Source organism: Cetorhinus maximus, chromosome 13 (genome assembly GCF_964194155.1).
Source record: "Cetorhinus maximus chromosome 13, sCetMax3.hap1.1, whole genome shotgun sequence".
Lineage (NCBI taxonomy): Eukaryota > Metazoa > Chordata > Chondrichthyes > Lamniformes > Cetorhinidae > Cetorhinus > Cetorhinus maximus.
In genome coordinates, this window is record NC_135891.1 from 30,459,480 (window position 1) to 30,477,466 (window position 17,987).

At 43.3% G+C, this 17,987-nt stretch overlaps 1 protein-coding gene across 3 annotated transcripts in view; it reads right to left on the reverse strand.

Annotated features, from left to right (window-relative positions):
- Positions 1-17,987, reverse strand: part of LOC144688519 (phosphoprotein associated with glycosphingolipid-enriched microdomains 1-like) — an 89,147-nt gene that overhangs the window by 15,583 nt on the left and 55,577 nt on the right. For 2 of the 3 annotated variants that reach the window (XM_078555198.1, XM_078555197.1), the window contains exon 7: positions 2,167-2,226. The exons of the other annotated variant lie outside the window; for it this stretch is intronic. In XM_078555198.1, the coding sequence (XP_078411324.1) occupies positions 2,167-2,226 (60 nt within the window). The remainder of the gene's footprint in view (positions 1-2,166; positions 2,227-17,987) is intronic. 3 annotated transcript variants of the gene reach the window in all.

A 17,987-nucleotide genomic window follows, 5' to 3' on the forward strand; every position in this document is an offset into this window, starting at 1 on the left:
TACTACAAGAAATACCTGCACTGGTAAATTTAGGCATTGGGATTCCTACAGCTCTATGCACTACAGATTGGCCTTATCGATAATCTCGTAAACGAAGTCTGAGCTATTTACTCGCCATGGAACCTTGATTCTGAAGTAGATTGCATCAAAGCTAACCTGCAGGATAATGGCTACCCCGATCAGTGAGCATTGCTCACTGTGTATCGTGAATACTCATGAATGGTCCTAAGGATGCCAACATTTGGACCTGAAAAGTGCCCAGTCTACCTCAGGTTACCCTGGAAGAGTAAAGTATCACGAAATTTGAGCAGCAGGTGAAGCTAGCTGTTTCATGTTGCTACTAAACAGTGGCAACACCAGTTTTTTCACTAACAGGACGCTGCCGTCAAGCCAAACAGATGTTCTGCCTACCACACAAATGAGTAATGTGTATATGAATTTCAATGCCTGTGTGATGCCAGATATGTAGGCTGTACATCCCACTGTCTGGCAGATCGTATTGAACAGCACATCCCATCAGCTGTGCACAACAGGCAGAGTACTGACCATACACAACCAACCCGTGCTTATAAAACATAATAGACAACGTCGGATTTGGGGGGGTACTCCAAAGATGCGCTGGGGAATCTCTCTCGGAACTTTATAGGTAAGCATTTGCATGGCAATTGCCCAGAAGTGCACACTTCCTCTGGGCAATTGAGCTGCGCTGGGAGCCATCTGAAAATGTGATTTAAAATACAAACTTTGGATTGTTCTGACAGGGTTATACCAATAGTTACCCAGAAAAAGTTGGAAGAATTAAAACCTCTTCTAACTTCTGGGTAACAATTGTAAAGACCCAGACTGATCCCCCCCCATGGGACTCCCCCAACACCCCCAGCCCCCATGGGAATTCCCCACCCATCTCGCGATCCCCCATGGGATTCTCCCCCACCTGACTCCCCCCCCCCATTCCTCACCCGACACCACTCCCCCCCCACCATGGGCCCGACTCACCCCCCCGACCTGACCAGAACCCCCATTCCCCAGGTCTGACCAGACCCTCACCACCTCCACATCTCTGACCCTGCCACCCCCTGAAATTCTGACCTCCCTACGACCCCGAATATCTGACCCTCCCACCCCACCGACTATCCGACCCCCCCACTCCCTCCTGACTGTCTGACCCCCACTACTCCCTCCTAAATGTCCGACCCCCCAGCCCCCACAGAATGTCTGACCCCCCCCACCCCATCCTGAATGTCCGACCACCCCCCCAGCCCCTCCCGAATTCAACCCCCACCCCCCCCACCCCCTCCTGAATGTCCAAACCCTTCCGAAAACCCCACCTCCTAAATGTTATCCACTTACCTTCTCCCTGGCCTGTCAATTTCAATCGGACCTTTAAACTCACCTGCTTTACGGCAGCTAGTGCCGTAAAAAAGGGGCATGTCCTCCTTCAATTCGACAGTGCTGGACTGCGACGCTGGACTTTGGAGATAACTGCGCTGCCTGGATCTCGCCTGGCCTGAGTCGGAAGGTCGGGCAAGCAGGCACGGAAGAAATTTGGCATAGGTAAGTGGGCACAGAATGGCAATATGATGCTGATTGCCACTCCAAGGAAGTTACAGCCTAATGTCTAATGTTAGATGTGATTCTGTGACTGGGAAGTGCTTGCTGAACAACTCTGAGTGTGCTAAGAAATACACTAACAACTAATTTAAGGTCATCAGTCGGCACTTACGCTTCATACAAGCTACATATATTCAATATAGGGAGCTACCCTCTGCAGACAAAAGGAATATGTCCAGACATTGCATCCTTCTTTGAATAAACAAAAGCATGGGGGACATAAGCTCCCTGGTGCATTCACCATGGCAATGTCTCGACCAATCAGAACCAACTTGCCTACCAAACAGTACCTCTTTCCTCATGCAGTATAAGTTGCTGTTCCCGTTGAAATTTGGCATTCTTGCATTTGTCCTGATGAGTGCAAGATGAAAAGCTTCGATAGCATGCCTAGTTTTTCAGCTATATTCAAATTCTGCGCTACCAAGCGACTATTGATAAATAGATATATAAAGGAGATAATCAAACTTAAAATTATATTAATGGAAATAGATAAATAGCTTGGTGGATTGATAGGTAGGTAGATGGGAAGAATTTGCACAATTATAAAATACAAACCTCTTCATCTGTAAGTGATTGGAGTTTTTCATGAGATTTACTGAAGTTGTAGCTTTCCCTCTGTAATTTGGAAAATATTTCTATAAGTACAGTACAATATAACATTTAACACAATTTTCTTGTAGTCTGCTTTAAAACATATGTCATAGTTAATTACAGTCTACAGAGATTCAAATTTGACTACATCAAAAGTCATTATGTTTATATTAATAAATCCTGTACCGTACAGTAGTGCCTGAACTTTTGTCTATATAATCAGCTTAATAAAGTAAAAATCAGTACCAGAAACTATTTGAGAATAGTTAACAGGCAATTCAATAATTCCTGAAAGGATATTATTTATAACAGTTAGGAAAGTGCGATAATCTTAGCCCAGGATAGTGTTGCAGCACTGATGGGGACATGCTTGTTGACAAGTCTGGAAACTCCATTTCGAAGCCATTTAAATTATAGCATTGTTGTACAGGGCAGCAGAGAAAAACTTCCAGGGAAATGGAGGCTTTCGACTTTGCCCCGCTAGACTTGATCATACTGCAGGAAATAAGGACAAGAAACTGAACGGCACTCTTCAAAGAAATGAGACAGCAAGCTTGGCAGGAGGTAACAGATGAGGTCAGTGCCTCCTGTCAGTGAGAGGACCTGGAACCTAATATGGTAGAAAATGACGGACCTAAAGAAAGCTCCAAGGTAAAAAGCCAGAACAATTTTCCATGCCAAGTAGCTTCCCCAAGTACACACGCTACAGTGTTTCTTCATAATCTGTTCCTTCTTTCTTCCTGCTACATTCAAAGCACTCTTTGCATGCTTACCATGCAGGGTCATGGTGCCAGTGCACGAATATAACCTTACAACTTACATCTGAATAAGTAGTCAAACTTAAAGGGCCATCCACATAGCATAACCTTTTAAAACAAACAGAATAATGTCCTTTTGCTAACACAAATGATAGACAGCAGATTGGGAAATGTTTGTTGAAACACAGAAAAGTACAGCACCAGAGGCAGCCATTCGGCCCATCAAGTCTGTCCTGACTCTTTTGAAGAGTAATCCACTTAGTCCCACTCCCATACTCTTTCCTCATGTTCCTGCAATTTCTTCCCTCCTCACGAAAGCAAGTAATTGGAAAGTAAATGGAATGTTGGACAGCAAGTAATTCGGAAGGTTGGCCTTTATTGCAAAGGGGCTGAAGCATAAAAGTAGGGAAGCCTTTTTACCCTGTAAAGGCATTTATAAGACCACACCTAGAGTACTGCACAGAATTTTGGTCTCCTTATTTAAAGAAGTATATATTTGCATTGGAGGCAGTTTAGAGAAGGTTCCTTATGTTGACTCCTAGGATGAAGGGTTGGCTTATGAGGAAAGGATGAGCAGGTTGGTCCCATATTCATTGGAATTCAGAAGATTGAGAGGTGATCTTACCGAAACATATAAGATTCTGAGGGAGCTTGAAGTGTAAATGCTGAGGAGATGTTTCCTCTCATAAGGGAATCAAGAACCAGGGGGCACAGTTTAAAAATAAAGGGTCTCTCATTTAAGACAGGGATGAGGAAGAATTTTTTCTCCAAGAGGGTGGTTAATCTTTGAATTCTCTACCAGCTGAGTCATTGAACATATTTAAGACTGAGTTAGAAAAATCTTCCAAGGGAGTCATGATTTATTGGGGGGGGGGTGGGAGCGGCAGGAAAGTGGAGTTGAGGCCACAATCTTATTTAATAGCAAAGCAGGCTCAAGGGGCTGAATAGTCTGCTCCTGTTCCTATTTCTTATGGTTTCATCTTCCTAAATATTTATGCAATTCTCTTTTGAAAGCTACTAGTGAATCTACTTTCACCACCCACAGGCAGTGCATTTGAAATCTTAACTGCTTGTTGCCTAAGTACATTTTCCTTCATGTCACCTCTGGCTCCTCTGTCACTCATCTTTAATTTGTGCCCTCTGGTTAATGACTGTTCAGCCAGTGGATACAGTTTATTTTAATTTATTCTATCTTAACCCTTCAAGAATTTAAACGCCTTTATCAAATCTCCTCTTCACCTTCTCTACTCTAAGGAGGATATCCCTAGCTTCTCCACTTTATCCATGTAACCGTAATCCCTCATTCCTGGTGTATACTCCTTAAACTTGCAGTATATTGGAAGATAGCATATAATGAGCTGGAAGAGCCCAGAAATTAAAAACACTGATGCCTTTTGAGGTGGCCCTCCTTAGACATCATTGGGCACTGGGGCTTTGGGAGATTAGGGAAATGAGGAGCAGAGGCCACCCCCAAAGTCAGGGTCATACCATCCTGTTGTTATGCTTTGCCACAAGCCCCCCACACCCCCACAACCCACAATCACTCACACAAACATACACTCAGTCATTCAGAGAAACATTGCATACAGTATATTGCAATGCAATACCTCACAGCACCCTGAATCATTCTCAATAATTTTGTAAGCATCAGCAGAACTACAGACACTCGGGAAGATGTGAATAATGAAGTATGGAGGTGGTTCTAGATGAGTCACAGTATAGATATGAGGGTGATTAAGTGCTGATGACCGAGAAGCAGCATGTACCTGCTGCCAGAAATCCAATGAATTCCTTTCTTGGTTACAGTGCCCAGGGGCAGGATTTTCCCCCTGTCGGGCGGGCGGGGCAGGCGGGCCTGAGAGCGGCCGCGCAACTGACCGCCGCCCGCGATCAGGCCCTGACATTGATTTCACGCTGGCTGGCCAAGTAACAGCCAGCCAGCATGAAACGCGGGCTGCAGCACTCAGGGCTGCCGGGGTAGGGGGGGGTGAGAAGAGGGCGAGCGCGGAAGTTCGTGCATGCGCTCGAGTGCACACACAATGAAAGCTCCCTGAGGCACAGAGCTTCTTCAGGGAGTTGAAGATTTAAAAAATCAGAAATAAAAACCTTAGCAATGTTAAAAAACATCCCCTAATCTGACTCTGTCACATGAGCAGGGACGTGTTATAAATGAAATTTAAAAATTTTTATTTAATTTTTAATTGCTGTTGGAAACCTCATCCTGCCCGTGAATGAGGTTTCCTAAAAAATCCAAAGGCCGCTTGGCCTTTTCGCCTGCCTGCCAACCGTAAGGTTGGACGGGCAGTGAAAAATTTCATTCACTTATAACTTTAATAGCCTTAATAGGCCTGTCAATTGTCGGTGGGCGCGCTGCCGACTGAAATATTGCGCAAGTGTGAGATGACATTGGGATGTTTGCCCGATGTCACTGCGCGTCATTTCACACTCCAGTGCGTTGGGTGCCGGTCCACCCACTCTGCGCAAATTTCTGCCCTAGGATTCAGAACTCAGGATTTTAATATCAAAAAATTATGATCTTAACAGGATCATCTGCAGGAATCACAAGTGTTTTAGAAATACAATTACAAAGGATATACGCCACAGCAACAGGCCATTTACCTCAGCCAATCCATGCGGGTGATTATGCTCCACTGGAGCCTCCTGCCATCCTTCCTCATCTAACTATACCAGCTATGCCCTCTATTCCCTTCTCCTTCATAAGCCTGAATCTTGCGCTTGTCGGGCACGTGCGATCGGTGGGCCTGGAAGCAGACGTGATATGCACTTCCGGCCGCGATCTGTCCCCAACCGTGATTTCACGCTGGCTGGCCAATTAACTGGCAGCCAACGTGAAACACACACTGAGATAGGCTCAGCACTTCTGGGGGATGTGGGAAGAGGGTGAGCGCTAAGAAAAGTGAGGGTGCAGATGGGTGCTAGCTGAAGGCTGTCAGCTGCCGTGGAGCTGCCTCAGGGAGCTGCAGTACTGTAAAAATGAAATTAGGTCAATAAACTGCTGCAAACTGTGTAAATACTGCAAATTCAAGCACCTGACCACAGGCTACATAACACCTCATTCCTCAAACGTCTTTTTTTATTTTACTTTACCCCGGACAGTTTATCCCGCCCTGCATGTAGTTTGTAGTGTAAAATCACTGACAACTGGCTCTTTAATGGGCTTGATTGCCTGCTTAATTGCCAGTGGGCATGCTTCCGACTCCCGCTCGTGCCCACTGACTGTAATGTTGCGTGCGAGTGTGATGACATTGGGACGCGTGCCAGACGACTTCTTGCAAGATTTCGGGTCAGGCATATGCCCACACGTTCAATGTAAAATTCTGGCCATATGCTTACCTAGCTTAAATGCATCTATACAAATCACTTCAACTACTCTCTGTGGTTGCAAGTTCCACATTCTCACCACTCTCTGGGTAAAGAAGTTTCTTACAATGCAAGATCTGTATAGGTATATGTTGGAGTTTGCTAGCTGCATAACGTTCCAAGCCTAATGGCAGTATTTTTGTGAATGCTCAGACTGCTACCAGAATCCCTGATCTCCAAACCACAAGATGATCAGTTGTCCAGCTTCAACATGCTGGATGGTTGAATGGACTGAATCTTGACGAAAGCTGTCACAAAGCCTCGGCAGCAGCAGATATCACATGAACTAGTACATGGGGCCACCAGAAAAACTAATGCTCCCATTGAAGGCCAGCAGCCAGGCAGACCATTTAAAGATTTCTGAGGAGATGCATTCAGAAAATGTTAGAAGTTAGAAGTCACATCAGATGAGTAGAGGTATTGTGGGGAAGTGGACTGCAACACTAAAACATGAGACAAATAGATTAATAAATTGCTAACATTGTATTTGTTCAGAGTTTGTATCTGATTGTGTAGAACAAGCGACCAGCACAGCAAAGAAGGCTATTGATAATATTTGAGGAAGAGCAGGGGCAGTGTTGCAGAAGATGCTTGGAGCTTTTTTTGGTGCAATACAGATAGCAAGGAGCAACTGAGGCATGTAACTGACCTTAGACAGGTGCCTAGTGTATCAGTCTTCTTGGTAGTGTTTGCAGCAACATCCTCTAACTGTTTATAGCATGTAATGGCAGTGGGCTAGCAATACAGAGGTTGAATTCAAATCTCACCATACCAAATTATGAAATTGGGTCAGTTGAAAGATGCTTAATTGTGTTAAAGCCCCAACTATTATCCTTCAGGGAAAGGACCTGTCATCCCTACTTAGTCTACCTTGACTCCAGGCCCATACTATATAGTTGACTCTTGATACTCTCAGTACTGCATTGGAATGTCAGCCTAGATTATGTGTTCAAGGTCTGAGTGGGTACTGAATCCACAAGTTTCTGCCCTAGGGAGGTTTATGTTAGCTTAGATCATTGCAATTAAATTGCACAAATACTGCTTCTTTGCTATTTCTGGGGTAGGGTATATTAGTATTAATGAATGGAAAATTATAAGCTGCGTGCACAATTCCCCTCTTAGGTGGATGTAAAAGATCCCATGGCACTATTTTGAAGATGAGCAGGGAGTTTTCCTTACTGTTCTGGCCAATATTTATCCCTCAACCAACATCACCAAAACAGCTTCTGACCCCATTACATCCTTGGTTCAAACATGGGCAAAGGAGCTGAACTCCAGAGATGAGGTGAGAGTGACTGCCATTGACATCAAGGCAGCATTTGACTGAGTGTGGCATTAAGGACCTCTAGCAAAGCTGGAGTCAATGTGAATTAGGGGGAAAACTCTCCGCTGCTTGGAGTCATACCTAACACAAAGGAAGATGGTTGTGGTTGTTGGAGGTCAATCATGTCAGTTCCAGGACATCACTGCAGGAATTCCTCAAGGTAGTGTCTTAGGCCCAGTCATCTTCAGCTGCATCATCAGTGGCCTTTCTTCCATCGTATGGTCAGAAGTGGGGGTATTCGCTGATTATTGCACAATGTTCAGCACCATTCGCAACTCCTCCAATACTGAAGAAGTCCATGTCCAAATGCAGCAAGACCTGGACAATATCCAGGCTTGGGCTGACAGGTGGCAAGTAACACTCATGCCACACAAGTGTCAAGCAATGACCATCTCCAACAAGAGAAAATTTAACCATCAACCCTTGACATTCAATGGCACTACCCTCACTGAATCCTCCACTATCAACATCCTGGGGGTTACCATTGACCAGAAACTGAACTGGACAAGCCATATAAATACTGTGGCTATAAGAGCAGGTCAGAGATGAGAAATCCTGTGGTGAGTAACTCACCTCTTGACTCCCCAAACCCTGTCCACCATCCACAAGGCACAACTCAGGAGTGGAATACTCTCCATTTGTCTGGATGAGTGCAGCTCCAACAATACTCAAGAAGTTGACACCATCCAGGACAAAGCAGCCACTTGACTGGCACCTCTTCCACAAACATTCACTCTCTTCACTGCCGACGAACAGTGGCAGCACTGTGTACCATTTTCAAGATGCACTGTAGAAACTCACCAAGGCTGCTTAGGCAGCACCTTCTAAACCTACAACCGCTACCATCTGGAAGGGCAAGGGCAATAGATACATGGGAACACCACCACCTGGAGGTTCCCCTCCAAGCCACTCAGCATCCTGACTCGAAAATATATCACTGTTCCTGCACTGTCGCTGGGTCAAAGTCCTGTAACTCCCTCCCTAACAGCACTGTGGGTGTACCTACACACATGGACTAAAGCGGTTCAAGAAGGCAGCTCACCACCACCTACACAAGGGCAATTAGGAATGGGCAATAAATCTTGGCCTAGCCAGGGACACCCACATCCCCAAAAATAATTTTTTTAAAATCACATTGCTGTTGTGGGAGCTTATTCTGTGCAAGTTGGCTGCTGCTTTCCTGCATTATAACAGTTAATACACTTCTAAAATACTCACTTGGCTGCACAGTGCTTTGGGATGGCCTTAGGGCTGAGGTAAAAGGCTCTACATAAATGAAAGTTTGTCATTCTTTTTCTCTTAAATGCCCACGGTACAACATTTTAACTTCAATTAAGTTCTAGTAAAGCTGACATTTGGGGCAGAATTTTGCCCTTGGCGGGGGTGCTCGGCAGGGGTGCTCCGGACCCGACCACCGCCCGTGATCAGCACCACACCGCGATTTTACGCAGGTCAGCCAATTAAGGCTTGCCCAGCATGGAAAGCAAGTGGCACCTGTGCAGGCAGGGGGAGGAGGGCCAATGGGCCTAGCGTGAACTTTGCGCATGCGCGCGAAAGAGCACTTCAATCTCCCTGAGGCATGGAGCTGTCTCAGGGAGATGAAGCGCTATTTTAAAAAAGTAATGAAGAGAATAAAAATGTCATAAAACACTTCCCCTCATGTGAGGTAAAAGGTGTCACAGACTCTGTCACATGAGCAGGGACATGTTTTTAATTAAGTGCAAAATTTTCATTTTATTTTTATTTGCTTTAGGAAACCTCATCCCGCCCATGGATGAGGTTTCCTAAAATGTGCAAAGGCCTCTTGGCGCTTTCACCTGCCCGCCAGCCGTAAGGTTGGAAGGGTAGCATAAATTTGAAATTAACGACCTTTTTAATGGCCTTAATAGGCCTTTTAATTGTAGGCAGGCGGGTTGCCGACTCCGGCATGCACCCGCCAAATGAAATACTGTGGGACGCTTGTCCAAAGTCATCATGCGTCATTTATGCTTGGCCAGGTCAGGAGATGCCCACCCGCCGAGCTCAACATTCTGCCCTTGGTATTTCACACATTACCAAAATTCATGATATAAATATTCTTTCCACTAAGTCTTATCAAATACAGTGTAAACATCTGTGGTTAAATTCACTGATCCTGTGTCCTAGTGGAGAACTAAGCTTAAAGGGAGCATGAGTTGGAGATAGGGTTGCAACACTTTAGTGCTGATCCCTGACCTTTGCTCCTTTTGAGTCATGTTCCTTGCAGGGTGGATAAGATTTCTGTATTTATCCGATAGTACTACAAGAATCTTATAATCTTTTACACAGAGACAAACCAAAAGCACATTAGCGGGGCAGGCTAAGGCTATGAAAACAAGCATTGCATGATCATATTGTCCTTGTTCCTCTATTTTCATTTTAGTCGTTGAGATAAAATGGAACTTATAATTTTGTGACATTAATTACTGTGGTCATACCACAAGGTACTGTGATTATACCACAAGGTCAAGATTAGCTTAGTTGAAAAAGGTTCTGTGGCCTATCTTGTCTCATCCTATCATAAAATCTACCTCTTTGACCAAACTTTTAGTCATTTGCTCTAATATCTCCTTATGTGGCTCAGTGTTATATTTTGTTTCATAATGCTCCGATGAAGTGCCTTGGGATCCTTTAGTACATTAAAGGTGTCATATAGATATATATAAATATATAAATTTATATATAAATATACAAGTGTTGGTTGTTGTTTTGTTATGATAGCAACCTCGCTGTCTCTTCATTAGAGCATTTTACTGTTTCTTATTTGAGTCCAGCAACCTGCCCTCGACCACTCTTTTTGGCAATTTATTCCAGCTGTTAAATCTATCCCTGTGGAAAGAAATACTCCCTGACATATGTCCCAAATTTGCTTTCACAAACCTGATCTTTATCTGAGGCTTTGAATGTAATTTCACTTCTGACACCAAGATCCATCAAAGTATTCAAACAGCTAAGTAGCAAACCGCAGAAAGGGTGGCAAAATTGTCACAACTTAAAATGGTGAACAAAAAGCATGAGGTTACAAAGTGTTTCTTACTTATTTAGAACAACAGAGCAGGAGCTGGGTAGGTAAAGTCCTTGCGAGACAAGCAGTGGGGAGTTTACCAGTGATCCTCTGCTAAGTGTTGTAAATTTTAGCTGCGTAAACTTCACCAGTATCCCTACACAATCTTGGGGAACCCCCAATACATTGTTCTTCCAACCTGCACCTAGCCTCTGTGGATTTGAGTACGTAGGCTGTATCCGTATGGGTAGTGCTTGAGCACTCCATATTAGGAAAACGGTAACCCAACAGGCAACAAATTGGAGACTATTAAACATAGTTATGGGTTTGTATACCCAATGAATGCCTGGCTGACCAAACATAAGGCCAGTTGGTAGTTACAGTACTAGAGTGCCGAACTCCTACATGAAATTGGTCTAAGTTTGAATTGGACACATGGCTACTTTGTTGTTAGAGCTAATAAATTGTTCAATGATTCCATTCCAGAATCAGTTCTGGACCAAGGATGTACACATATTGGGCTGGATTTTATGGCTCCCATTGGGAGTGTTTTTGACAGCGGGGGGCACGTAAAATATGTCTGGTGGCTAGCCCACCGTCTTCCTGTCCCCACCCAAACTGACCCCCATAATGCGCTAAATGGGAGTGTGCCGAAAACAGCAGCCTGCCCACCATATTTAAATGAATAATTAAAAGTCAATAAGGCTTGTTAACAAGCTTATCGACCAGGGTAATACGCTGCCCATGCCTTAATACAGTTGGTGTGGGCAGACGGGCAGGAGTGGGCAGTACACTTTTTCTGAAAAAACGGCAGGAAGGACGGGGGAAACCTCATTCTGTGTGCATCGGGGGGCAACCCCCCACCCCCCCAAACAAGATGTCACCCCGCCACTCCCTTCACCGCTGCCTGCCTTCCAAAACCCGGGCCCCACTCCCCCTTTCCCTGGTCTCTGGGACCCATCCCCAAACTAAAAGTGCACAATTTTCTTTCTGTGACATCCATTGCTCTCCTTCATTCTCCTTCCTGCAGCCCCGGCAGTGCCCACTACTGAGCTCTGGCATTGTTGGGACTGCTAGAGCTGCTGGCCAATCAGAATGGCTGGCACTTCTTAAGGGCAGGGCTTCCTCTCATGGACAGGTGGAAGTCCCACTCTCACCTCACTTAGACCACCCCAGCGTTTTAAAGCTGCGGGGCCGGCTTCTTTCCGGCCTGTCAGCTGCCAACTAACTTTCCTTCCGGGGACGGGGGGGGTGGGGTTGTGGTGGTGGGTGTGGTGGGACGAGGGGCGGGGAGTAGCCATGCCTTCCCCCCACCCCCAATAAAATGCAGCCCACTATTCAGGCTCACATGATAAGGCATTGATATTTAAGCACATATGCATAGATCATACCAAAAGCAAGCAGTACAAATAAAGTTTCAAAGAAAAGTCATGTGGGACTCGAAACATTAACCCTGTTTCTCGCTTCACAGGAGCTGCCAGATCCTGCTGAGCTTTTCCAGCAGTTCTGTTCTTATACTTTATACATATTAATACTTAAGGAACAAACTTTTGCTCGGTGCATGGAGCCACAAAACTGACAATTTTTACATCACATTCGAGGCGGAATTTTATGGCCCTGTTGGGGCGGGGGTGGGGCCAGAAAATGTGGCGAGCCATTCAAAAATCCATCGACTTCGGCAGGACCGGAAAATCCCGCTGGTGAGAGGGGCCATAACATTCCACCCTGTATTGTTTTAGGCTGATCACTCCGAACTTTAAAAACATTTTGAAACGCCAAACTGCAACAGGTTTCATCCCCCTTACCGAATCACCAAATTTAGTCTGGAAATCTATTGTCGTTTTTGTGTTGCTTTGAAGTGAGGAGCCCTTTGCAGCAATACAAAAGTGGAAACATGAGACAGCAAGTTTGAATTGAAGTTCTGAATGATTATTACACTTAGTTTAACTGGGTATGGTTCACCAATGTTACCTAAGTTGAATGTCTCATCTCGTCAACTAAAGAGTGACATTGACATCAAATGAGGAGACACCTGCAGACTAGATTACCTTGCTTTCCAAATCAATGAAGGTAGAGTGGATACAGTAGACCAATGAGTGATAACGAGGGAAATTCTGACCATCAAATATGTACCCGCCTTGAAAATAATCCATTGCTGATTTGCTGCCTATTTCCTCTCAAAACAGCACCGACCTCATCCATGTATCATTCCACTGTTGCCAAGTCGCTTTGTTACCCATGTGTTACCTCCAGACATGAGTTCACCATTGTTTTTCTATCCACCTCACCCTGCTATCCGAGCACCACACGACATAAATTCAAAACTCTTCCGTCTGCACCCTGCCCCGTAATAAGTCTTCTCAGCCACTACACAGGTCTTTAACAATTTCTAATGGCCCTCCTCGCGCCAACTTACTTCTATAATATTCTTCAATCCTACATCCCAGCTTACATTCTATGCTTATTGAACCAGGATGAACCCTGTGCCTTCCCTTGCGTTCTCCACCTGTCCCCAAAACAACTCCACCGTCATCACTTGCAGTGCCTTTAGTCATAAGGGCATGCGTTTTGGAATTTTCTTCTGAAACCTTTATGCCTTGTTACATCCCTCGCACCCTCAAAAGCTACCTCAGAGCCTACCTCGACAACTATGTCAATCACCTTCCCCAACCACTGCTTGGGCCTACCTCGTCAACTATGTCAATCACCTTCCCTAACCTCCTGCTTTTTGGAGAGTGTGTTTGTATTAGTCACGATGTTACAGGCACTGCAATTTACTTCTGTTTTCAAAGTCTCACTATTTATTTGACAAATAAAAAAACTACAGAGCAGTTAAAATTTATGACATCCTCAAAAAAATACAGTAGGTTATATGAGGTATGCCATTATCAGTAAAATAATGTAGAACAATTATTCCTAAATGCATGCATTATTTTGTGCAGATTTTCAAAACAGCACAAAAAACTGGTATTACAGCACTAATAGCAGACAATTGTTGAAATTAATCCATTTTTTCTGAGGTGGGTACTCCAAAATGGATTTTAGGTTTGTATATTGGAGTTAGCATTTATTGTAGTTTAAAACCACTTTATTCAACCAGGCATGGTCTCTGATTGGAATAATTATAATGCTATACTAGGCTTGAATGAGATGTCTACTGCAGTACATCTGGAATTTAACCTTTGACACAAGTAATTCTAGTGCTGCCAAATTGTATTTTGATATGGCTTGATTAATTGCTATGTTTTTAAAGGAAATGTTTTCTTCATTAGTTATATTTTTATTTTCATGCAGCTATTCCAACTAAGCAATTGCACCGTAATACTTTAATTCTGGATTTAAACTTGAAGGTTATGACAACAACTTGAAGTTATATAGTGATTTTAATGTAATAAAACACCCAAGATGCTTCACATGAGCACAATCAGCAAAAAAAAATGACATTTGCTTGGTGGTGCAGAACTTGAATATTGCTGTAAAGAGAGACATGTTGCGAAATCACATCGAACAGCAGGCATTTTGTTTTGCAAGTGCAGACTGGTTGAGGACGGTTTGCGAGCTGCCCGTTAGGAACAATTGAAGGAACATGCTGTTTGATTCGATCAGCCAATCGTTGGGGCGTATGGCCTACATTACACTGGCACTGAGATTCATACACAAGGTAGCTCAATTGTATGCTAGGCAGAATGTCTTTTTGGACTGATGGCAGCATCCTGTTAGTGGAAAATACCACATACACAGAAGCCACATAGCACATAGAAGCCGTGTGAAACATCTTGCTTAACCTGTTGTTCAAATTTTTGAGATACGGTGCCTTTCCAGGGTAATTTGTGGTAGACCAAGCACTCTTCAGGTTCGAAAGTGGCAGCCGTTGGCCCATTTGCGAGTTTGCACGATACACAGTGAACAATGATCTGATCAGGGTAGCCATTGTCCCACAGGCTAGCTTTGATGTTCCCTATTTCTCTATCAAGCTTGCAAGGTAAGCAAATAGCTAGGGCCCTATTTACAAGATCGCTGAAAAGGCAAATTTTATAGCATATGGTGCTACACAGGTTAAGCAAGACATTTTTGAGTAAACATTTCCTTTAGTTTTCATAAATAGTTAAAACTGCAATAGGATTTACTCATTTATCTCTTCCTTTGGCACCAACAACACTTGACCCTTTCCATGAGGCCTTGAAGGTGCTGAATGTGAATTATGGTGTCAAGAAGGAGATATCATGAGGGAAGAGGGGGTCTGGTGGTGAATCTTTGTCCCGTCACATGCTTTTTGTTGCTTCAGTCAATAGAACAAGTTGCTTGTTTGGATTCTGCAGCCTCCTGTGATCTGAGATGTAAGGTTCTGTGATTGAAAGCTAGTTTGATGGCACAAATTGTGGTCAGATGGAGTTGTGATTAGAATCTCAAGGCTAGGGGAAGGAATTGAGCATGAAATGGGGCCAATTATTGATGTTGCATTTATGTGCGGTAATCTGATCCAAATCGGATTAACTGTATTTCTACCTAATTTATTGCAAATAATTTATTATATAGGTTCTGGTGACTACAACATCCATCATACATGTTGCTAGCAGTTGGGCAAATACTGAAATGTGATAGATTTTGATAACCTTATTCTGAAACCTTCCATATTAATTTGTACGCCTGAAGTAGCTATACCCAACAATGGAAGATTAGAAACATGAACCAACTTCCCAATTTTTATGGTCATTGTATTGAAAAATTGAAAATATTTTATAAAATATCAAATAGATCAAATCTTCCATTTGGGCAAGATGCTCACTTGATGCTTGTGACACATATCCTCTAAATTCTGTAAATAGCTGATCATTTATGAAAGACGAGCATATTACTTGAGCTTTAATCTGCATGCCAAGTAGATTTGCAGATTAATATGCCGCCCAAACCAACTGGCACTGTTCTGAGTTCAAAAGATACGCACATTTGGTTCATAATGGAGGTACAGTTGATCAAGGACATCTCTCATATTCTAACCGATTTCCTGAACTAAATTTCTGATCAGTACGACATCAGGAATGCTGGAGACAACATGACCTAATGGTCCACTGTATATCAATGCCTTTTGATAGTTCCAAAGTTTCAGTAAGGTTTTGAAATGATTTAAAAATCCACTCCAACCTTATTTTCCCCATTTCTAAATAAATAATTTAGAAAATAATGTGGGGCTGAATCTTATGCTTTCTAGGAGGGGGTTGGCAGGTGAACTGACGAGGGCAGGGCATAAAATTGAACACAATGCCATCACCTACCCGCTCACCCCTTGCAATTTTACACTCAGCATAGGGGGCGCCATGTGGTCCATCTACCTGTGGGCCAATTAATGGCGGCTTAAGGGCCTCTTCCTGCCCAGCTGCATTTTTGTCGCACTGGGCGGAGACCATTGGGCAGAAGATGAAGCCAGGCAGCCTTTACTGCTCAGGCTAGTGGCTGGCAAGGTGGTAGGTATGTACTTCATGGGGCCTGTGGGCCCATCAGAGATCTCCCACGTCAAGGTCCTCCCTGTCCACCCTGGCTCCCTCCCAGGGGCCTACCAGGAAAAAGATTTATTTTTGTCACCATTAAGTCACTATTAAGGAAGAAATACCTTAGAAGGAAACAAGGGGAAGAAACTAGACACTAATAAAAGCGGGATGGATTTGGTTTCCAATATTTGACTGTTTAAATAAATGTATTTTTTTTTCGGTTTACAGTTCCCTAAATTTGAACTTCTTTGAAGACAGGTCAGAGTTTATTTACAAAAATAGTGCAATGCTCTAGTACAGTTTGTACGGCTGCACAACTGCAGGCAATCATTTCTGCGGTAAACATACATTTCCCCTGCCAACTATATTACTGAGAGTTGTCAAATACATTTTGCGAACAGCTGTAGTCTAGCAACAAAAATATGCTTTGGCATACTAAATAAATATATATAATCTCAAATGAAGGCAGGCTTGGTATCCCACAGGTTGCTTAGATTGGCATCACTCCTTTTTCCACACACATCCCACATTCACACACTCAGTGGTACCCTCATACGATTTTTCAACACTTGCTGTGGAATCTTGCATTCCCTAACATGATTCAGATTATCTGGTTTGGGGAACCCTGTTACACAATGCAGCAGTGGAAGTCCTAAAATGAAAATGTGATAACATCAATTTGAATGTTTAGAAAGGAGTTTTCAGGTCATATTTTGTCATCCAACCTTTACACTGCCTACCATTGCTACCCAGAAGGATCATCAAGTCTCCATCAGATTGTCATACCATTGCTAAACCAGGAATAAATGCAGAACTGTAACAAGAGATTAATGAGGTGGCAAGTTCCAACTAATTAGTCAATACATTTTTATTTACTCTTTGATATTAAACCTTTGATGAGAAATGACAATGGATTTGCAGTTTAGTTCTTTAAGCGAGTAAATTTAATGTAAAATGTAAGTTTAATGCTTAAATTGTAGGTAACAATTTACTTTCCTTAACCAGCAATCTTTTCAACTCTCCATTGGCATAATCCCTATTCTTTGAGTTTGTTTACAACCAATAATGTAAACAAATTCTTACTTTATATTTTACTTATGATCTCTTCATTTTGAAATCATGCGCACCGGTTTCTCACAAAAACCCCCCAGTTTCAACTTGAACAATTGATTCTCTTCAGTTCCGCTTTCATTTCTTTATGCACTCAAATGTATTCTATTTGACTATCAGATCTTCCAACTGTTTCAGTTGCTTAGTAACCACCTCTTTCTGGTCTGTCTTTTATGGTTATTGATATTTAAACAAGCTCAGGAACAATACCAAAGGATTTTATTTGCATGTTCTTTCTGATTTTCACTTCTATTTCCCTGCTCACCTCAGCTTGGGAACTGATAAGTTATTCTTCTGTCTGCCAGCTTCAGGAGGATGTGTGGGGTCAAAATTTAAAAAGATTGGCTAAACAAATATGCTAACCTGTAATGCCGACACATTATAGCGAACTCTGAGTGGCTCACTTTCTCTACCTTGACATAGGTCTTTTTGCACCCTACTCATTTTTGTGCATATATTCTCAATCTAGTATGTTCTGGACTACTGGTGTATTAATACTAGCAGCCTGTTCTATCATCTTGACAATGTGATGACACATCAATTACTTCTTGTGTTATTGTATCTCTTGTCCCAACATACTCAATGCAAAATCCTTGCCTTCATTTACAAATCCCTTCACGGCCTTTCCTCATCCTGATTTCTGGAACCTCCACTCGGCTGAAGTTGCAGCCCATGCCTGATACTCCTTTGACTCCAGATGCTTG